This window comes from Acomys russatus, chromosome 8, assembly GCF_903995435.1.
Source record: "Acomys russatus chromosome 8, mAcoRus1.1, whole genome shotgun sequence".
NCBI classification, from domain to species: Eukaryota; Metazoa; Chordata; class Mammalia; order Rodentia; family Muridae; genus Acomys; species Acomys russatus.
Genome location: NC_067144.1, coordinates 2,819,731 through 2,841,973, shown reverse-complemented (window position 1 = coordinate 2,841,973; position 22,243 = coordinate 2,819,731). Strand labels below are relative to the sequence as shown.

The 22,243-nt window shown below is 51.7% G+C and overlaps 1 protein-coding gene across 2 annotated transcripts; it reads right to left on the bottom strand.

Annotated features, from left to right (window-relative positions):
- Positions 1-706: 706 nt before the first annotated feature.
- Positions 707-22,009, bottom strand: Smpd4 (sphingomyelin phosphodiesterase 4). Of its 2 annotated transcripts, XM_051150630.1 has the most exons (19): positions 21,879-22,009; positions 19,292-19,378; positions 17,528-17,670; positions 17,373-17,448; positions 16,862-16,970; positions 16,709-16,761; positions 16,440-16,591; positions 14,690-14,819; positions 10,939-11,010; positions 7,747-7,833; positions 4,913-5,058; positions 4,222-4,312; positions 3,709-3,809; positions 3,020-3,183; positions 2,351-2,547; positions 1,842-2,075; positions 1,615-1,746; positions 1,375-1,503; positions 707-1,230 (listed from the first exon to the last, which is right to left on the bottom strand). In XM_051150630.1, the coding sequence occupies exons 1-19, from the start codon at positions 21,915-21,917 to the stop codon at positions 901-903; spliced, it is 2,472 nt and encodes an 823-aa protein (XP_051006587.1). In that variant the 5' UTR covers positions 21,918-22,009; the 3' UTR covers positions 707-900. The 2 variants fall into 2 exon arrangements, with proteins under 2 accessions (XP_051006587.1, XP_051006588.1); XM_051150631.1 differs by lacking the exon at positions 7,747-7,833 and having other exon boundaries at positions 21,879-22,008.
- Between the last annotated feature and the right edge of the window lie 234 nt (positions 22,010-22,243).

Genomic DNA, 22,243 nt, shown 5'->3' with positions numbered 1-22,243 from the left:
TGTTTTTTTCCCTTCAAAACAGCTATACACACCCAAAACTAAGGACTGGTTTAAGAACACCACGGAGACGGTGCTGTCACAGCGTCACCTGCAGGATGAAGATGAGGCATTTGGTTTCTCAGCGCTGACTTGAAGGCGTTGGGTGTTTTCATACAGATGTTGCTGCAGGTATGACCTTCCCCCGAAGCCCACGGTTTTACGGGTAAAACCAGTGCTGCTGAGCTTTGTGTCCTCAGAAGCTGGTAGGACCCCACTCCATCCCCTGCTGCTGAGGACCGGCAGCCATGTGTACGGCTGGCCTGCCATGAGGTACTGTGGGGCCTGGGACCTACTCTAAGTAACATGCTCACTGACTGCATGGCACCCTGCCTGTCATGTCTGGTGCTGAGGGTCGTCTAGCGCTCACTAGCTGGGAGAACAAAGACCAAAAGCGGGAGCAAAGTTGATGTTTAAAGCTGACTTTTCTCAGTCTCTTAACCAACTCTGCTTCTCTTTGGAGTGGATACTGAGCTGCTGCCCTGCTATTTCAGGGAGGGAGGACATCACACCCACTCTGCCACCTCACAGAGACCTACACAGGGTCAGCTCCCACAGAGCCTAGGCCTAGAGCCTGCTGTGGACACATTAGTTTCTGAGCTCTGCCCAGCACAGTAGTAAGGAAGGCCTTGACCGCTAGCTCAGCTCCATGTGAGGACGTGGCCCTCGGGCACCGCCCTGCGCACGTCTGCACCACGTTCCTCCTACTCTGTGTTCTTATGAATAACCTTCCTTCACAGGGACACTGCTGCCAAGGACTCTGAAGATGACCTTCTGGCTTCGAAGCGACTGCCCAGGGCCTCTCAGGCCCAAGAAGGGAGCATCAAGCACAAGTCTGCTCAGGAGAGGATGGCCAGAGGATGGTCAGAGCTGGTGCAGCTTCCCCCGCTCGGTGAGCAGCGTCATAGCTATGGCGTAGAGGAGGTAGCCTAGGACCAGGAGCAAGGAGCAGGGCAGGGGTCCAATGCAGAACAGAGAGGCCACAAAGAAGGCCGTCAGGAGCAGGAGCAGTGTCCGGTAACTGCCCAGGAAGCGCAGGCTGAGCCTGGGGCCCCGGGCAGGAGTGGCAGCCTGTCTCCGCCCCACGGGGCTCAGCAGGTGTCTGTTGCTCAGGGCAGGCTCAGTGAGGTGGTAGCGACAGAAGCTGCCAAGGAAGTCATTCCGGGAACACAGAGCTGCCATCTGGCCTGCAAACTGCAAAACAGCTAGGACTCAGTAGAGTGCCCTCCCTTTCAGGGGCCTCTGGGACCAGGTGACTCTCTCTCAGAGGCTCGCTCCCCACCCAGCGCAGGAGTCCTCTGTCCAGAAGCATCCCAGCTGCCCATGCTGCTCACTTACTCTGCGGTTGATGGCAGAGGACAGCCGGAAGAGCGCTCGAACCAGACTAGTGATTTCGTAGCTCCGGATAGGCTGCAGCTCTAAGTCCCCCTGGTACTCAATTTCAAACCTCCGAAGACCATTAATGATCTAGAAAACACACACAGTGAGAACAGTTCCCAAAGCACACCTTTGCAGACGACACGGGCGGGGGAGAGCCAAGTGACCATCACATGTCCCCTTGCGCCGGCCGCGCTTTACCTGGTAGCGGCCCAGGGGTGTGAGTATAAGCCCTTCTTCCCCCACGATGCAATCTGGGAGCTGCTGCTTCCCATGCTCGTCCCGTGTACTGCCCAGGGCGTGGGTGAGCTGGGCCAGCTGGGCTTCACTGAGCTGGAGAGAGAGGCCCCTGCTTTCAATGTCAAAGGGAAGGGAGGGGAGGGCCTCGGCCCGCTGGTGAGCCCCTCAGGGGGACAGTGTGGACATACCCGGAATATCTGGCGCAGGTACTCCAGGGCCTTCTCCAGGTACTCATCTGTTTTGCGGACGCTGTCCTGACCCATCTCGTCCAGGTCGTTGGCCGGATAGCAGCTACTTGGGTCTGTGGGGCCGAAGCCCAGCCAGGACAGGAAGGAGCGCCCAGCCGGGCTCTCCACACACTGATCAGAGATGGACTTGGCAGTCTGTTTGGCCTGTGTGATAAGCTGAGCAAGGCGCAAGACCTGCAAGGAAGGCATAGGCACAGCAAACAGGTTCTAGGGGTCACCAAAGGAGGTCGTGTCACTGCCGTTTGGGGCATGGTGGCCCTTGGCAAACAGTTCTAGGAGTGCCCACCCAGAGGGAAAAGGGGTGGACAACTTCATTATGAGAAAGAACTAGCCACTCCCAGGCAGGGCAGGGCTGAGAGCATCTACTCAGTACCAGCCGTCCTGCCTCCCCAGCCCCGCTGGTCCTCACAGCTTCAGGGGCCCCACACCAGGGACCTTTGGCCACTCACCAGGGTCCGGACTTCAGGACCAAACATGGGGGTGTATTTGCAGTCTTGGCCCTCCAGGCTGTAGACATGGCTCTTCACCTTGAATGAGGCATCTGTCACAACTGGGGGCCATGGTGACAGGAAGCTGCTGGTGACTGTGAAGAGACGATGCTGGCGGTGTGGGATGATGAGCTCGGGCTCCAGGAACAGCTGTTCACCTAGGAAGGGAGATGCAAGCTGAGCTTGGCACCAGGTGCTCCGGGGAGCATTCTACACTTTTCCTCAGGATTCTGAAAAGCTGTGGCAGTGCTGCATCTGCAGGCCCATCTTAGGCGGCTGGTAACTCAGGGACCCAGCTTTAAATGCTTAGGAACCCCAGCAACGCCTACAGTAGACAAGGGCAGGCACAGTGGCAGCGCCCATGTCTGCCGCTGTCCATCAGTCAACAGGGACAAACAGCAGTTCTGAGAGAGCTACAGCTTAGAGCTCTGCTGCCCATCTCTCTGAGCTCAGTACAGCCACCGCCTGGCTGCCAGCTCTCAGGAACATTCACCAAGCTAAGAGCTTTAGCCACCCTTTCAGTGTGCAGAGTCCCCAGGCAGCCTGTTCCCCACCACAGTGGACATCCTTGGGGTCCTCTATGGGCCACGTCTCAGCAGCTAAGGAACTGGCCCAGGATTTACGACTCACCTTTCTGGATCATCTCGGCCAGGTTAGGCTGGGCAAAGACCTTAGCCACTCGGAATACCATGAGCGCGTTCTTGGGGCTGACAAGGTCTGTGCGCAGGGCACGGTTCAGGAAGCTCACCAGCAGCTTGGTGTACATCAGCAGGTTTTCCTGGATGAAGGGTGCCCTGGACACAGGTGGCAGGAGGGGGCCAGCTGGAGTAAGACCATGGTGTAGGCCTCTAGTGGGAGGCAGGGCCTGCACTGGTCCTCACTCCCTCCAGCACACCTTCCTGGAGTCACAGACATTACGCAGGTGAGAGGAGAGCACCTCAGTCCTCTGGTATGACTGAGCCTCAAACACACAGCCCTTCTCAAAGGGACCGCAGACACAACAAGGCCTGCTAGAACAGGGTGTGACGGGCGAGCCTGGACCCAGGAAAGGAACAGTCACAGTGACCCCAGGACCACGAGGAGTCTACGATGATGGGGACATGGTAGTCAGTCTGCGCTGTGAGGATGAAATGGGGGCCTTGGGGTGACCATGGAGGCAGGCTAGTCCAAAGCAAGGAGATGGGGCTCCAGGGTCACTGTGTGCTCATTCCTTGAGGCCTGAACCGTGGTACCACGCCTAGCTCAGCACCTGTCCCTCCGGGCAGCGTCTTCTCGGAGGGGCAAAGGCATCACTGGGGCAGGTGGCTGGGGGTGCTCACCATTTCTCCGACACACATCGTGGCTGGGAATCACTGCCCTGAGCCTGCTTCTCGGGGGCATACCTCCATGGCTGCAGGTAGCTGAGCCACATCTCCAGGACCTAGGAGGGACATATGTGCCCTGAAGGGCTGTGGTTGCAGGCTGGTGCACTTGGCTTTCAGATCACACTTTGATGCTCTGGACCTGGCTCCAACCACAATCCATAAAATATCTGTGCCCCAGATGAAGGGCTAATGCCCTGTTGGTGCCCTGTTGGGCTCTGGACTCTTTCCTGGCCCTCAGTGTAAATGCTGGTGAGCGAGCGGCTCTGCCTGCATCCTCCGAAGACCACCCTGCAGGAACTCAAGGACCTTGTGCCTGCCCTTATGGAGGCCCACGGCAGCTGTGTACCCTGAGCCAAGAGCCACGGCATCATCTCTAAGGCCTGGGACGATAGTCCCTCCTGTCCCGTCAGCCCACCCCACAGGCTGCCAACAACATGCACAGAGGGCGATAGGGAGGGCATGGCTTACAGCTCTGAAGGACGCATCCAGAGGCCAGTGGCCAAAACAGTGCTGCAGGAAGACATACAGCTTCTGCTGGACAAACCGAGGCACTGCAGCCCTGTGGGGATGAGAGGGCCAGCAACTGTCACATGCTTGGTCGTGTGCCTGCTCACAGGGCCAGCCCTGGTGTGAGTCTGTTCTGCCAGCAGGGAACACTGAGCATACGCCCCTGAGGTAAGATGTGTTTCTAGCCTGGGCCTCCAGAAGAGACCAAAGAGGGCAAGAACACAGCATATGAGCTGCCTTTGGAGTCAGACCCTGGCACCAGCCTTCCTCCTGGCTGAGGTAAGGGACAAGACAGAAGGGCAAGGCCGTGACCTCTGTGCAGCCGGCTCTTGGCACTGCACAGGGCGCAGTGGCTCTCAACCCATAGGTCTCAACCACCAGAGATCGCACACCAGATATGCTGCGAGATCAGGTACTTACAGCAGCAGAATCAGTTATGAAGTTACGGCTGGGGGTCGGCCCAGCGTGAGGACCGTGTTAACAGGTCCACACAGCATTAGGAAGGCGGGGAGCACGGCTCTAGAGGGAAGGCTTTTAGAGCAGAAGCAGCCAGGCAGCTCCAGCCCCCTGGCCTCAGACAGGCCAACAGGGACAGCTCACAGAGGGCATAAGGGAAACAGAGGCCCAGAAGCCCTGGCCATCCTCCACCCACCGCTTGAACTCCTCCAGGGGACTGGTGGCATGAGAGTGTGCAGACGGTGCCGCCTGGTCTGGCTTCAGGCTGTTGGCAAAGGCGTGCAGGTGCTTCAGCAGCAGGCGCACCACCAGCACATGCTCCTCAGTAGGCGTGAAGGACTCCTAGGGAGGAGATGAGAGCTACAGCACACCCTGCCTATGTCTAACGGCTTCGCAGCCCCATAGGCGACGGGCCCCAGGCCAGGCAGGTCATCCCATACTGCTGATCTGAACTGACGCCAGCTCACAGCATGGAGGCTCATGGCCTTGTGCTTGGCCTGGGTAGGCTGGTGAAAGCAGACAAGTCACCAGAGAGCACCTCACACCCCACAAGGCGGCGTCCGGCCACACTGAGCCTTCTGCTGCACGAGAGTGACAACCTGGCAGGCTACTAGCCGGCCTGATATCCGCATCCACGGCCATCTGCCTGCCTCTGAACATGTGCAAAGAGCTCACCAGGGCTCACCTGGCTCAAGCAGAGTGTTTCTCCTCAGCTCCTCCTCCAGCTGCAATCCCAGGCCTCCCAGCTGCCAGTCCTGGTCACAGCCAACTAGGGGCCCAACCCTGGAGGAAGCCAGGGAGCGGCTTCCATCATTGCCAGTCAGCTCAAGCCCTCAGGGCAGGAGGGGTCTGAAGCTTGTGAGGTGAATTGTGTACGTAACACAGACATAAGCTCTTTGAGCCACAAGGAGCCTTTTACTGGCTCTCGGGCGGGTTGTTGAGCATGTGTGTAGGTGGTGCTTGGAGTGGCTTGCTGGGCAGGGAATAGATGCCATCTGGAGGCAAGTACCATCAAGCACATCCCGCCCCCACAGTCTTTGGGCTTTGATGACTCATGGGCCTAAGCCGGCAGAGCGCCTGGCCCCGCAGCACACGTGAATCCATGAGACCACACACAAGCTCTAGGCCTCCCTGTCATGAAAATGCCTCCACAATGGCTGGGCCTGGTGGCACACGCCTGCAGTCCTAGCGCTTGGGAGACAAATACAGGGGACTGCCGTAAGTTCTGGGCCATCACAACCTACCTCACAGCTACATAATAAGACCGCCTCAAACAGGAAGAAAGTTGCTTTCTGTGTTGCTTCTGAGGAAGAACAAGGAGGGCACAGCAACAAAGCCCACGTCCTCTGAAGCAGGAGAGCTAACCTAACTCCCATGGTGCAATACAAAGAGTGGGGCCTGGTGATCTTCAAGACCAGAGGGTTCTGATTAGGGCTCTGACCTCGAGAGGGATCAATCCCATCTCATATGACCAGTGGGCTAATGGATCATCTCCAGAGTGACTACTGAACCTAGGCCTTGCAGGTTTTGCACGGTCTCAGGCATGGAGCTGCCCCAGCCCTGTGATTTTTGAGACAGTTGCACTGTGTGGCTCACACTGGCAGCCTGCCTGCAGCCTTCTCATAAGCAAGTGCTGACCCACTCTGGTCTCAATAGCACATAGCATCTCAATGCCATCTACTGCCATGATGCCAACTAGCACCAAAGCCAGCGTGAGATGCAACCCCACCTCCACCCTCTGAACTAGCACTGAGTGAACACTTTTGTCTTTCTAATTGACTAGGCTGGGACACTTAATAAGAGAAAATAGACTTGAGCATACAACCGGCACATGGAATAATCCGTAGGACAGACCATCAGGCCAGGCTAGCTCCACTCATAGTCTCCTCTCCTGGCAGCTGGCCTGCCACTCTGAGCAGTGACATCAAAAGCCCAGGAGCCGTACCTCCCCAGCAGCACGCACTGCTGCAGCTTACCCAGCTCTCTAGAAGGTTCCCGATGGCCAGCCCTGGCCACACTGCTCAGTTATACAAATGCCCTAGCAACCTTCTCCCTCTCCCCCGGTGTTGGGTGGAGGCTTACATGCTAGAGGGTATTATTATCCACGTCCCCAGTGCCACCTGCACTGTGTAATGACAAAAGGATGTGCTCCCCCAAAGCCCATAGCTTTTCCCACTGTGCCCAGCCTCCCAGGTCATCTTCCCAGGGTTCCACCCAAGAGACTGCTTTGCCCTCCCCCGGACTCCACTCTAGCTGCAGCTTCCTAGCAGGCACCCCACTGTGAGAAACACTTATTACCCCAGGCCAGCAAGCAGCACGCACTGTTTTCTCATCTTTGCTCAAATTCTTCCCCAGGGTAAATCACATAGAGCCCAGTTTGGAAGCACATCTCCACATTCCCACGGCTTCTCACACGTCAGCCACATCCATTCCCCAAATACCTGAGGTCTGAACTCCACTCTACTGACCTCGGATCAGTTCACACAGTGGTCATTTCTGCCTTAACAGGCAGCAATCTCCATGAAGTCACCACTTGCTTTCATTTGCCTCTGAAGGAGTCTGTAAGTGGCTGAACTCAGCAGAAGAAAGGATGGCCCTAAGGGCTCTGGGGACCCTGGATGTTCTCCCTGCCCTCTTCAGGCTGGGTAACAACGCTGCACAGGGCACATCTCATACACGTCCTCTGAATCGTGAGGGTAAGCCAGATCACTACAAGGCTCCCTCACAAAACCAGAGAAGCGGAGACAGCTCTGCAAGCTTGGGGCTTAGGAGGAAGATCCTATAACCTGTGGGCAGCCAGGCTGTGTGCCTCACATAGCCACATGGCCATACAGTAGAACCAAGCTAGCCTGCGAGCCTGAAGGGCAAGACAAACTGAAGGCCTGCCTCCAGCACATAGGGCTCGTGTGCTCGGGCCTCGCAGGCTTCTGGGTGATCCTTACTCTGGCACTGTACCAACACACACACACACACACACACACACTCTCTGCGCCCACCTTGGGGCAGGGGAAGGGAAGAAAAGGCCAGTACTTGATAGGCGTGGAGGGCCTGGAGGCTGGGTTGGGCAGGGCTGTGGAGGGCGCTGGACACATTGAGTCGGTAGTGTAGAACCTCCAACTGAGAGACAACAAAGGCCAAGAGGCAGACCAGAGGACACACAGGGTAGGGAAGGAGAAGGAAGGTGGGGGAGAGAAAACAGGAGCCCAAGAGAAAGAACAAAGGAGAAAAAACAAAAAACAAGAACAAAAGTTCATCAGTGACAATAACCACCACACGCTGCCCAGCAGCCCTGGGTCCCCAGGCAAGCCCCAGCTGAGACAGAAGGACCCTCCCGAGCAACTGCACGGCTGCCCAGCCCTCACCAGACCCATCACCTGGGCCTGGGTTGCTGGGGCTGAAGGCCTCAGCCACTCTGATGTCTGCCCAGTTTTTCAGAAGTATAACACTGTGCCTAGGATGATGGTGCGTGCTTAGGTGTGGTGTGCAGCTGGCCTTCCGTGTACATGGGCCTAATGTAAGTTTAGAAAGGCGTCTGTCCTGAACGCATGGGTCTGAGTAAGCGTCAATATTTGGGTTTTGTTTTGAGACAGGGTGTCATAATGCAGCCTTTGTGGCCATGGAATTTGTAATTCCTCTGCCATAGCCTCTGGAGTGCCAGGCTTCAGGCACAGGTAGGAGAAGCCCTAAAGCAGGACAGGGTCATCCTGTGCAAGAGCATTTTACACAAGGGAATTAATGATGCAAGGACTTGGGGACACCAGGGAACAGTCTGCGGCTGTCCCCCAGACACTGAATGAGGGAGTCCTGAGAGACTTCCACAGTTGATTCGAAAAGGATTTTACCAATTTTTTTTTTTTTAAATCAAATACAGCTCAATGATAAAGAGCTTGCCTAGCATGTGTGAGGCCCTAGGTTCAGCCCCCAGTACCAAGAAAGGGGAAGAGAATATATTGAGCAAACCGGTGGGTGAGTCTATAAAATAATTAGTTTTCATGTATTCAAAACCACAAACACCCTGCCATGAGTGACCCTCCCAGACCTGAGGAGCGCCAGGCCCAGGCTCGTCCCAGCAGGCTGCCCTCTGCCCTACACTGGGAACATAGCCTGTCTTACTGACTCTCAGCACACAGGGCTCCCAAGGGAAGGAGCGCTCAAGAAACTGCCGGTCACATCGCTAGAGGCTGGGGCAGCCCAGGGCAACAGAGCTAACAGCCAAGCCAGCAAGCCTCCTGGGTCCACTCAAGCATCCTCTACCCTAAAGCACTCCTTCCTCACAGAGGCCAAGCCCTACCAGCATGCCCACCAACAGCATGCTGGGGCAGAGGCGCTTCCACACAGGCTTCCTTTGTGCCAGGCCCAGGCTCAGCAACACAGCTTAGAGGAACCGGGCTCCCTCATGGAGGAACACAGGGCTCCCAGGCGCCTACAGGCCACACCCACACTGCTCCTAGGCGCTAGCCGTGAACTTGTACTCTGGACCTGGTCTCATCAGAGTGGAATCTCAGGCACCAAATTTTGTGCATGTAGCAGTCAGGGTTTGGTGAGTATTGGAAAGGTTTTCAGGAAGGTACAGTACAGGTCCCAGGAGCAGGATGGACTGTGGAGGAGGGGCAGCCGTTGGAAGCTTTGAGTTTTCTGTTCTGTCTCAGTAGAAGGCAGAACAGTCCAGAGCCTGGCCAGCAAGCACCAACCTTCCCAGCACATCTTACCCACCCGAGGACTGGCCAAGAGGAAGCAGCTGTGGGGACAAGAGGGCAGTACCTCCTTCCTCACAGAGACAGCCACTGACCCTGCCCTCTCAGTACAGAAGACACAGTCTTCAGAGGGGACAGTCCAGAAGGGCCTTTCTACTCACTGGAAAGACAGCAGGCACAACAGGAAGATGCAAAGCAAGGTTGCCTTAGCAAGGCCAAGCTATGTGAACAAGGCTGAGCCAGCCTGGGTGCCCTGGAGCCTGGGGAAGCCTAGTCCCACCTTCCATGGGCTAACCTAGAGCATGAGCGAGTCTGGCTGGAAGCAGAAAGAGTGTCACAGGCTCTGCGGTGCACAAGGCCCAGGAGGAAGCTTCAGCCTTTCCCTGCCCTCCTTCTCCAATGGGATGCCATGATTGGAGACTTGGGGGACTCTGCACTCTGAGAGTAGTAGGAGAGACTCTCCATCTTCAACATAGCAGAATATTTTGTTTTGTTCTCTTTTGTTTTTTGAGACTGTTTTTCTGTGGAGCCCTGGCTGTCCTGGACTCTCTGTGTCGATCAGGCTGGCCTTGAACTCACATTGATCTGCCTGCCCTTGCCTCCTGGAGTGGTGCTAGGATTACAGGCGTGTGCCACCGCACCCAGCAACACAGCAGAATATTAGAGTCACAGAACTAGCTACAGGAGCTCTGCAGGAGTGGAACCCAGGGCTCACTGCTGAGTCACAAGATGCACTTCTCAATGTGAAGAGCACCATTCACACACACTTCATGCTAAAGCAAATGCTCAGGGATCCACCCAGCAGTGACAAGACAAGTCGACAAACAAGGGATGCGAGCCGCGCTGTGTGTGGTGTGCTGCCTGTGCATGATTCCGGGACTCTCAATACCCTCCAGGCCACCCACTAAACGAACAGAACTGTTTTACTCTGGCTAGCCCACTAGAGTACTTGCCGAAGGGACACCACCACCAGGAAGTTCCAGGGACTCTGCCATCTCTACATCTCTACAAATGAGTGTGCTACCCAGGGAGGAAGGCAAGGGAAAGGCTGAGGAAGAGAGGAAGGAGGAGGAGCCTGGGCCACATGCAGGAGGGTCCCAGAGCCCACACACCACAAATGGCCACTTGCTGGTGCTTTACAATTCAGAGCAGCAAGCAGGCCAAAGAGGTATAAGGTCACCACAGCATGCAGGGCCTGCTCAGGGCCACTGAAAGTATCCAGGCACTGCTAATGCAGTGGAGAAACTAGACACGGATCCCAAAGGGACCACAGCGTTCCCTGTCCCAGAAGACTGAGCGCATCAGACCTGTGCCCTTCCCAGTGGAGGGAAGGGGCTGTGGAGCTGCCCAGGGAGGACCCCAGCCAGGGCAGACCCCACCTCTTCCACACAGCATCTGAGTGAAGGGTGACCAATGGGCTGCTGCTTCCCTCCATCCAAGCTGAGACAAATGAGCCATGCCGAGGACAAGATAGAGCAGGCTGCCAGGGCATGAGGCAGGAGACGCAGCAGTGACCGCAAAAACATACCTTGGCATGAGGGGACTGCATTTTTTGGTACATCTCCAGGGAATAATGATGAAGCCACATTTCAACAAAAACCTGCAAAAGGACATTAACTGAGAAAATGGTCGACAGGGTGCTATATCATTTAATGGTAAAGAAGGCTTTCCAACAGATGGTGCTGGAAACAGGCTGCTCACAGGCTAAAGAAGAAAGCTGCAAAGTACTTGGTCCCGCACACTAGAATTAATGCAAAGTGGAATGGTGACAAGAGCTAAAACCACAAATTTCAAGAAAATATGGGGTGGAGCCAGAACTTCTTTGAAGTGACACCAAATTTTTAAAAAAAGACAACAGGGATGTCATCAAAAACAAAGTTTTTGTGCAACAAAGGCACTTTGTTTTGTTTTGTTTTTTGAGACAGGGTTTCTCTGTGTAGCCTTGGCTGTCCTAGACTCACTTTGTAGACCAGACTGGCCTGGAACTCATAGTGATCCACCTGCCTCTGCCTACTGAGTGCTGGGATTAAAGGTGTGCACCACCACTGCCTGCCTGGCTTAACAAAGGCACTTTTACTAGAGTGAAAGCAAGCTACAGAATAGGAAAAAATACTTGAAACATCTCCACCCTGTATCTAATAAGGAATTTCTATGTAGACTATATAAATTAAAAAACTCAACCTTGCCGGGCGTGGTGGCACATGCCTTTAATCCCAGAACTTGGGAGGCAGAGGCAGGTGGATCTTTGTGAGTTCAAGGCCAGCCTGGTCTACAAAGTGAGTCCAGGACAGCCAAGGCTACACAGAGAAACCCTGTCTCCAAAACAAACAAAAAACCAAACCAAACCAAACAAAACAAAAAAAACCCCCAAACCAAAAAACTCAACCTTGTGCCAAAAACAAACAAAAAATAAGGCTGGGTATGATGACATGCATCTCAGCACTCAAGAGACAAGCAGGCAGACAGATCTCTTTAAGTTCAAGGTCTGCCTGGTCTATATAGCAAGTACCAGGCTAGCCAGAGCTACATAGCAAGACCCTGCCTTAAAAACAAACAGAGCCCCTAAGGCTGGTTGTGGTGGGGGGAAAACCCAAAACATTGAACACCCAAGATCTACATTTTTAAAATGTACAAATATCTCAAAAAAACAATTCTCCTGGGCTGGAGAGATGTCTCAGAAGAGATCCTAACCATCACATGGTGGCTCACACTCATCTATAATGTGACCTCTTCTGGCATGCAGGTGTAGCACTGTATACATAACAGACAGCGCATGGTATACATGACAAGTAAAACAGCATGGCGCATGCCTTTAGTCCCAGCACTTGGGAGACAGAGGCAGGCGGATCTCTGTAAGTTCGAGGCCAGCCTGGTCTACAAAGCGAGTCCACGACAGCCAAAGCTACACAGAGAAACTCTGTCTCGAAAAACCAAAAACCGAAAACAACAATAACAAGTAAAATAAATCTAAAAAAATGCTCCAAATGAGATTTTTGTTTTGTTTTGTTTTGTTTTTCGAGACAAGGTTTCTCTGTGTAGCCTTGGCCATCCTGGACTCACTTTGTAGACCAGGCTGGCCTCGAACTCACAGTGATCCGCCTGCCTCTGCCTCCCGAGTGCTGGGACTAAAGGCGTGCGCCACCACGCCCGGCTTCCAAATGAGATATTTAAAAAGCCAATAAAACACAAAGATTGTCAACATTGCTAATCATAGGGGAAATGTAAACCAAAACGGTACTACTTCATGCCCAGTGAGTAGGTACAGCAGTTACGATAGCTACTCAGTTCCCAGCACCACACGATGGCTTACAATCACCTGTAACCACTGCTGCCCCCTTCTGAGTGAACATGGTGCAGACATACATGAAGAAAAAAACATCCATACACTTAAATAACATGATACTGATTTCCCACGTATACAATGGCACCCATGTACTCTATTGGAGGGGACTATAAAACAGAAAACAGTCTTAAGCAGAATATTCGTGTGATTTTACAATGCTATTTTTAGATACATTATATCCCAAAGATCTAAAAGCCGGGGGCCGGAGAGACTGCTTCGGTTATGAGCACTTGCTGCTCTTCTATAGGACTTTGGTTCAGTTAAGTTCCCAGCACCCACTCAGGCAGTTTAGATCCAAAACTCTTCTGTCCTCTGTGGTCACATGGCACATACACACACATATAAACATAAATAAAAGTAAAGCTAAATAAATCTAAAAGCAGGTACACGCACATCATCAACATAGCAGGCTAATAGTCCCAACAGCTGACAAGTAGAAGACAGAACCCAATGTGCACAGGCAGATGAATGGATACAGCCATACAACAGAGTACTTACTACTTGACCATTAAAAATGAGATTTGGGGCTGGAGAGATGGCTCAGCAGTTAAAGAGCACTGGCTGTTCTTCTAGAGGACCATGGTTCAATTCCCAATAACACCTGTCTATAACTGCAGCTCTAGAGCTTCTGAGGACATTACACTAAATTACGCAAACCAGTCACAAAAATAATCTAGGTAATTTAGATAAATCCTCTAGAAGATTAATGTGGGTTTACTCTTCCCTGTGGAATAGGGGCTAAAGGGTTATAAGAGCGAAGGTCAGGAAAAACTGGAGTCCAGTGTCTTCGGGACATGACAAGATCACTACACTCTAAGTTCACCGCTGCAGTGGTTACCTAAACAAGACCTGTACACGGCCAGTCAACATTCTAGCACGGAAAGAGGAAGGAACCCACAGGCTCCTGCCCTAACTAAAGAGCTACCAACAGCTGGTGACTTCCATGAGCATGTACGCTGAGGGAGGGGGCTGAGATGGGGGTTGTTCTAGGAAAGGAAAGGAAAGGAAAAGACGAGCAACCGGGAGGCTGTAAGGGGTAGGAAATGGGGAGTGGATCTGCGAGTGTCCAAATACACTGTGTGCATCAATGGAATTCTCAAAGAATTAATAAAAGTCATATGTTTAATGCAATTTGGAGGGGCTCGGCAGTTAAGAGCACTTGCTACTCTTGCTGTGGCTCAGTTCCCAGCACCCACATAGTGGATTACAACCCTCTGTAACTTTAGTTCCAAGGAATTTGATGCCCTCTCCTGGCTGCTGCAGGTAACTGCATGCATGTGGTACATACACACTCACACAGGCACACACAAGCACATAAATAAAAATTGTAAAAGTGTGTCGCATACACAACCACCAAACGTACTTAATACCCTTGAAAATGGCCAAGGTGCACATAGGAGGCTGAGATACATGGACACTATGTTCTAGGCCACAGGCAGAAAACATGGAACATGTACATGGATGGATCTGTTGGAAACTAGAACACTGTGGATGAATAGATCCTTGTGAGAAAAATACTGTGGACAGGGAAATCTGGAGCAGAAAAGACTGTCTACAACATTTAGCTTATAGGAGGGTATCAGCTTCTCTTCATCTGCTTTCTAAATGCCACAGCAAGAAAATGCTGTTTAAGGCAGGGCGTGGTGGCGCACGCCTTTAATCCCAGCACTCGGGAGGCAGAGGCAGGTGGATCGCTGTGAGTTCGAGGCTAGTCTGGTCTACAAAGTGAGTCCAGGATGGCCAAGGCTACACAGAGAAACCCTGTCTCGAAAAAACCAAAAAAGAAAAAAGAAAAAAAGAAAAAGAAAAAAAAAAGTGCTGTTTAGACCCAGGCCCCGACAGACTAGGCATCTTTGGGATTCTACCCCTCAGGGTAGAAGGTAGCTAAGCAGTTTGTTTTGAAATGGAAGTGGGCACTGGCCTCCCTTCTTCTTACCTGAAGGAGAGTTTCTGACCGCCAGATCTCATGGGACGCAGGGTCTGCGTTCACAGATGTCTGATGAGAGATGTGTCGCTTCAAGAGGCTAGTGTGGAGGCCATAGGAGGCAAAGGGCATGGCTGGCGTTCTGACAGGAGATACAGAGACAATAGTCAGTTGGGACCTGTGCTGACACCAAACTCAATGACACAACAGTCAACTACAGCATGCCGAATCACGGCGACACAAGGTCTATACTGATACATGCTTACCACAGACTGTCACTTAGCAAATGTAAGAGGGATGAAACCACAAGTCACAACTTACCACATGCTCTATTAATAAGTGTAACTGAGAATAGGAGATGCTAACATAAACGATGACTTGACATTCCTCCCCATCAAGTCCCAGACGCAGGGACAAAGCACAAACTTGGATTTACAGTAGGACACCTGGACAGCGTCCTGAAGCACAGTGACAGGCACCTGTCGCCACCGACAGAGCACAGGACAGAAAAGACCTGACAGGACACTGGAAAGAACCTGGCATTCACAGCACTGCCATGACCCTGCTTACTCAGCCACCAAAGGGAGAGCCTGCACCCACCCTGCCACACACACCTGGGGGCCTCTGCCAGGGTCAAGAGTATAGGACGAGGAAAGGCCAAAGGGCTACAGAGATGGTTTCTGTCCTAATTGGTTTTCTGTCAACCTGACACAAGCTAGAGTTATCTGGGAGGAACCTCACCTGAAAAAATGCCCCCAACAAAACTGCCTATAGCAAGTCTGCCAGTAAAAAAAGTTCCTCAATGGATTCTGCCTTGATTTCCCTCAGTGATGGAGATGAAATAAAATCTTCCCTCACACATTGCTTTGCTCGTAGTCCTTTTTTTTTTTTTTTTTTTTTTTCTTGGCAGGGTTTCTCTGTGTAGCCCTAGCTATACTGGAGCTTGCTTTGTAGACCAGGCTGGCCTCCAACTCACAGGGATCTGCCTGCCTCTGCCTCCTGAGTGCTGAGTGCATGCAGAACCTCAACTCTGACTTTGGAGAGGTAGGAAGGCACTGGGCCTCCACACCCTCCTCCTCAGCTGCAGCACTACTAAGGTATCCAGGTCGGGTCACCAGCCATGACCACCTCAGCAGCTTCACCTCACAGCTCTACCTCCATATTTTGAGGGCACCTGCCACGTGGTGAGTTTTAGATGAAGGTGTGGCCTGGTAAGCACACACCAGTAGACATGGGCTGGACCAGAAATCTGCATCAATCCTTGCCTACAGCCTAGAGCAGGCAGTCAGCAGTGAGGTCAGGGAGGGAGCAGAGGAGCTCAGACACCTCCTGCTGGGACAGAAGGGTTCCTAAGAGCAATGGACTGATGCTCTGGACTAAGGGCCCACCAAAACCCTGAGCCGCTCTCAGGCTGCAGCTGTAGCACACCTCCACTCCAACAGTGTCAAGCCTAGCTGGTGTGGCCTGGCTCAAAAGGCTTTGCAGCCAGGCTCCGCCCTTTGGCCCACTGATTTCTGTGCTCGTCCCTCTCCTCCCCTCTACTCCTTGCTTTGGTAGGATGCAGACCCCCATCTGTAGTAAGGACAGAGACAAGTCTTACTCCCTCCTATCTGCTGGCAAGAGAAGTTGAGAATTGGGCCCCAGAAAGGATGAGGAAACATAGACATAGATAGCAATTCTTAACTGGACAATGCTGGGCAATGCTATAAATGAGGCCACTCCCTGTAGAAGAACTAGGTGTCAATAGTGAAGGCAGCCTTACCTGGGGGCTGGTGAGGGGCTCGACCCCCCTGGACTGGAGGAGAGTGGTGGAGGCACGCTGCCTTCAGTGGGCAAGAACCACGACAGGTACCTGTCCACCAGGATGAAATAGGCACAGTCTGAAGTACGAACATGGAGGGTCCCGGGCATCGGCTGGAAAACCAAAACTGCTATCAGCACCCTGTGCACTGGCGATCACAGGGACCCCTGGGCCCAGCCCAGCCCTGCACTGGGATCTGGACCAGCTGCACTCAGGCATCTCTTCTGTACCTTTTGAGAGATGAGGCTCAAAGCAAAGAAGAACATATAGTATTCGAAAGGATCTGACGAGCGTGTCAAAGGCCAAATGCAGAGGCAGTGGGTCACCTTCCTCAGCATGCTGGCCACCCACAGCCTCCCACACCTTAGGCCACCAAAGGATACTGAGCGCCAGGTTCAGGCCAAGGCCTCCGGTGGGGGGAACCTGGACCTTGTTGTGGTACAGAGGACTGTCAGGGAGCACGTTCTCTTGAATGGATGCCTTCACAGGGCCCTGCAAAGAGACGTGGGTTGGTGGGCAGTCAGGAGCACGGTAACCTCCAAGTGTTACAGCGCTGTGGGGGAGGCTGCTGAGGCAGATGCCAATACACAGACCCTGCCTTATGGGCTCAGTGTCCATGCTCTGGGCAGGCATGGGGTTAGAGTTTTTCCTCTACTCCTCATAAAGCTTCCTGCACACAAGGGTAAGAGCTGCGTGCTTTGAGTCCTACCTCCTCCTGAGCGTCACACTCCAACTTGCCCAGAAGGTCTGGAGACTCAGACAGGCAGAGCAATGCGTTCACTTAGGGCACAGTCTCCACCAGCAACGTGTGATGAACTTTATTAAATGTTACCATTGGAGCTTCTAATCGGGGCCTCCACCCCCCAGTGCTACTTACCACCACAGCTTACTTACAGGAAGGCAGGAGACAGGAAAGTCAAAGCTATAGTCCTCAGCTTGCAGCTTATAAACCAACTTCATCATTGGGCCACTGAACAAAAAATGGAAAGAGGAAGGAGAATGTCGCCATGGGGAGCACTCGGTCCTTCTCAAGTAGTAAACCTACGTACCTCGGGTCTAGAAACTCCATGGCTATGCTGTACTCCACAGGGTTCACACGCCCCTGTAGGCATCGGAGATTCCAACCAACAAGGACCCCATCCAGGCTGCCAAAGATGCTCTCCACCAGCCACGGGAAGATGGCATGCAGTTCCTGAAACAGCACACGGTAAGGCAGCTGGAATGCTCGCTGAAGACCGGGGCCCATCCCTGATGCTGTTCCAGTCGGCAGCCTGCACTGCCCGGCTGAGGTCGCTCTGAAACAGACCCACGGAAGCTCTGTTCCGAAGGCTATGAATTCTTCCACTGCCATCATATACCACACCAACCTTGTGTCTGGGCCAGTTAAGTCAGCCTCTGACTAAAATATCTTAAGAAACTGTGGAGTCCAGAAGCAGGCGTGAAACATCCTGCAGCTGGGGTTACAGGTGGCTAGGAGCTGCCTCACACTGGTCCTGGAAACTAGACTTGGGGTTCTTTATCACTGAGCCATCTCTCCCATCTCCCTCACCCCCTCCGCCAATGTTCACACTTTGGTTTGCTTTGCTTTTTTGGGACAGAGCCTTGCTATGGAGTAGGATGACCTGCAGCTCACAGAAATCCTCCTGCCGTAGCCTCCCTGCTCCTGAGACTGCTGCCAGTGTCGCCATCATGCTCAGGCAAGTGTAACATTTAGGGGCTGGAGATGTAGGTCAGTGATGGAGCACTTGCACACCGTGCATGAGGCCCGATGTTTGGTCCCCAGTATAATAAAACACTGATGACAACAACAACCATCAAACAAGCCTCTAATGAGGTAGACATACAGCTCAGTCAGCAAAGGGCTTGCTGCACAGACATGAAGACTTGAGTCTGATCCCCAACACCCATACAAAAGTAAAGGTGTGTAGCAAATGCTTATAATTATAATCTCAGTGCTGAAAAGGCAGAGAGAGAGCATCCCTGGGTCTGCTGGAGAACTAGCCTAGTCTAAACAGCAAGGCCCAGGTCCCAGTGAGACTGTCTCAAAACCAAGGTGGATGGCTACCGAAGAACCCACACAAACAAGTATATCTGCCTACATATATGTATATACACACACATGTATGTATGTATATGTGTGTATTCATACACATATATATTATACAAATACATGTAATCCCCCCACAACACCACTCCCTCAAATCCCTGTCTTAACAGACATCTATTAAAATTTTCAAAATCAGATCACCAAAACATAACAGCATCTTTTAAAAGAAGATTTATTTATTTCTCTATTGTGTACAAGTATTCTGCCTGCACGCCAGGTCTCATTTTAGATGGCTGTGAGCCACCATATGGTTGCTGGGAATTGAAATCAGCACCTCTGGATGAGCAAACAGTACTCTTAACCTCTGAGCCATCTCTCCAGCCCCATAACAGCATATTAATTCATCGTCCAGGCCAATTTCTTGGCTCAACAATCCCAAGTGCGTATTAAATAATCTCAAAGTATTTATAGCAGAGGCTCTCAATCTTGGCACCATGGATATTTGGGGCTGAATACTCTGTTGTTTTGAGACAAGGTCTCACACAACACAAGGGGTCTTGACCTTGCTGTAGAGTCTGGCCTTAAATTCCTCATCTCCCTTCTAAGTGCTGGGACTACAGGATCCATTACTATGCCAGGCTTTTTGGCTGGATACTCTTTTATTGCAGGAGGCTGTCCTCTGAGTTGTAGGTGTTTCTAGCATTTCTGGCATCTACCTACTACAGATACATTAAGAATGATAGGAAATACCCAGGCAAAACTGTACCTTGGCTGGAAAATCCTCAATGACTTTGACCAAGTCTTGGCAACGCTGTGCAAAGGGCTTATTTACAGCATCAGCTTTCAGGCTAGCCTAGAAGACAATGTGGAAGAACATGAACAGCCTTGCTGCAGTGTCTGCACATAGTCTGTGTCTAGTCAAAAGACAACCAGAAGCAACAGAAATACCCAGCGTGGTGCATGAATCCAGCACATACGCATGTGCCCAGGGCTGGAGGAGGGAAGCTACACCTCCACCACTGTCAGGGCACAGGTTCTCAGGTGCTCTCACTTGGGCATCCTGTTACCTCAAAGTGCTGCATCATCAAAAGGAAACTGACTCCCACTGAAGCACAAATAGGAGGTGAGCGTTAGGATCAGCCCCACAGTCAGGATGGGACCCCTGTTGTATGGGAGCCCTTACTCAGGACACAAACACTGGGTTTACACACAGGAGGTGCAAGCTTCCCACCTCCTCAACCACCCACGATTGCACCATCGTGATCATCAGTGAGAATTGACCAAAAATAAGAACAGTGCAAGAACACCTCTTTTCTCATAACTAGTGGACAGCAACTTACTGCAACCACTACCTTAAAAACAGTGCAGTTTGGAGGTATTTGGAAAAAAGGAAGTGGGAAATGATATAATTATATTATAAACTCCAAAAACAAATCTTTTTTGTTTTGTTTTGTTTTTTTGTTTGTTTTCAAGACAGGGTTTCTCTGTGTAGCCTTGGCTGTCCTGGACTCACTCTGTAGACCAGGCTGGCCTCGAACTCACAGCGATCCGCCTGCCTCTGCCTCCCAGTGCTGGGATTAAAGGCGTGCGCCACCACGCCCGGCTCAAATCTTTTTTTTTTTTTTTTTTTTTTTATCACAAAAAATAAGGTAGTCTGAAACTATAGACAGCCCGAGCCAACTCAATATTAATCGAGACAACGAATAAACCAGAAGAACATTCAGGACAGAGCTGGGTGTGGTGGCGCACACCTTCGATGTCAGCACTCGGGAGGCAGAGGCTAGTGGGTCTCTATGAGGCCAGCCTGGTCTACAGAGTAAGTTCTATGACAAGTAGAGCTGCGCAGAGAAACCCTGTCTCAAAAAAACAAACAAACAAATTCAGGACAGAAACCAAGGGGATCTACCCAGGTTCTAGGATGTGGGTTAACACACCAACTCCATGGAGAGATGGCCTTGGGTAGACAGACCAAGACCAGGAGGTGACAGACTTTCAACAAGCAGGCTGGGACTGAGGACTCTAATGCTCTGACCAAGGGATTGCACAGGGCCTGTCTCAGAGAGGCAAATCTGACAGTTCAGGCCACGGGTCAAGCCAGCTGGGTACACTAAGACATATTTAAAAAAAAAAAAAAAAAAAAAAAAAAAGCTGGGTAAGGTGGCTCACACCTTTAATCCCAGCAGAACGGAGGCAGAGACAGGCAGATCTCTGTGAGTTGGAGGCCAGCCTGGTCTTCAGAGAGTCCAAGACAACCAAGGCTACACAGAGAAACCCTGTCTTGAAAAACAAAAACAAAAACAAAAAAACAAGAACAACAACAACAAAAAAGCCTATAAACTGTAACTTCTGGCAACTGAAATGGAGAATCTTCCTCACTCGTCTCCACCTCACACTCTGTTTTCCCAGCTTCATGTTCTGATACTAAAATAAAGGCCCAGCAGGCAGCAGGGCCCCTCTGTTTATAACTGGTAACAGTTATAATTATTAGAACCCTTAACACATATAGAGAGCTTATGTATCATGATCTGATATAAATTCTTCTTACTCTGGGAACTAAGGAACATAACATCTGAATCACCTCTTGTTTTGTTTCTGTTTTCAGACGAAGTTTCCTTGTGTAGCTCTGGCTAACTTGGAATACAGGCTGGCCTCAAACTCTTTGTTTTTTGCTTTTTCTAGACAGGATTTCTCTGTGTAGCCTTGGCTGTCCTAGACTTGCTTTGTAGACCAGGCTGGCCTTGAACTCACAGAGATCTGCTTGCCTCTGCTTCCCAAGTGCTGGGATTAAAGGTGTGCACCACCACACCCAGCTCCAGCCTCAAACTCTTAATGACCTTGCAGTCTTAGCATCCCTAGTACTGGCTGAATCAACTAGCTTGGTAAATGAGAAAATTAGATCTTGGAGATTTAATGCACCTGACACCCTGCACTAGAAGGCATACTACATATTCCAATGCCAATTCTGGTGTTTTTCAAATCAGCTGAGTATGGTGACACATGTCCACAACAATCAGACACCTGGGGAACCAGGATAGGCCAGACTAGCATTCAAGAGGCCTGCACAGCCAGGAATGGTGGCGCACACCTTTAATCCCAGCACTTGGGAAGCAGAAGCAGAGGCAGACGGATCGCTCAGAGTTCAAAGCCAGTCTAGTCTATAGAGTGAGTTCCAGGACAGCCAGAGCTACACATACAGACTCTTGTCTCAAAAAACAGAGGCAGAGGGCAGGCAGCACGGATTCATACAAAGACCCTGTCCCCTAAAAATGAGTCCTTCCATCAGTGGAAAGAAGTCCCTCAGAGTCCCCAGAGAACTATCACTACTGACATTTGCTAAGGCAGCTGACACCTACCAGGAGGAAGCTGGGCTGTTGTAGGTGAGGGAACGCCATAGCGGTCTCCCAAGAAGAGTCAGAAACGGTCGCCGCCTTAGGGAACCACTGCGGAAACACAAAAACAAAAATCTCAGGCTCTTTTACACAATAGATTATACAACATGTGTGAACTGAGCACACATCACACCATATTCCTTTGATTTCTAAAAGGCAACACTCATGCGAGCCGCAGGCACCAGCTTCAGAGCTGCGTTTGTGGTGGTTACTCCTTGGTGATAGTACGCAGCACTTGTTAAGATGTCAGGATTGACCTGAAGAGCTTTCCATTTCTTCCTTTATCTAATTATCAGTGACAGGCAGAATTCTTGACCGTCCCCCAAGAT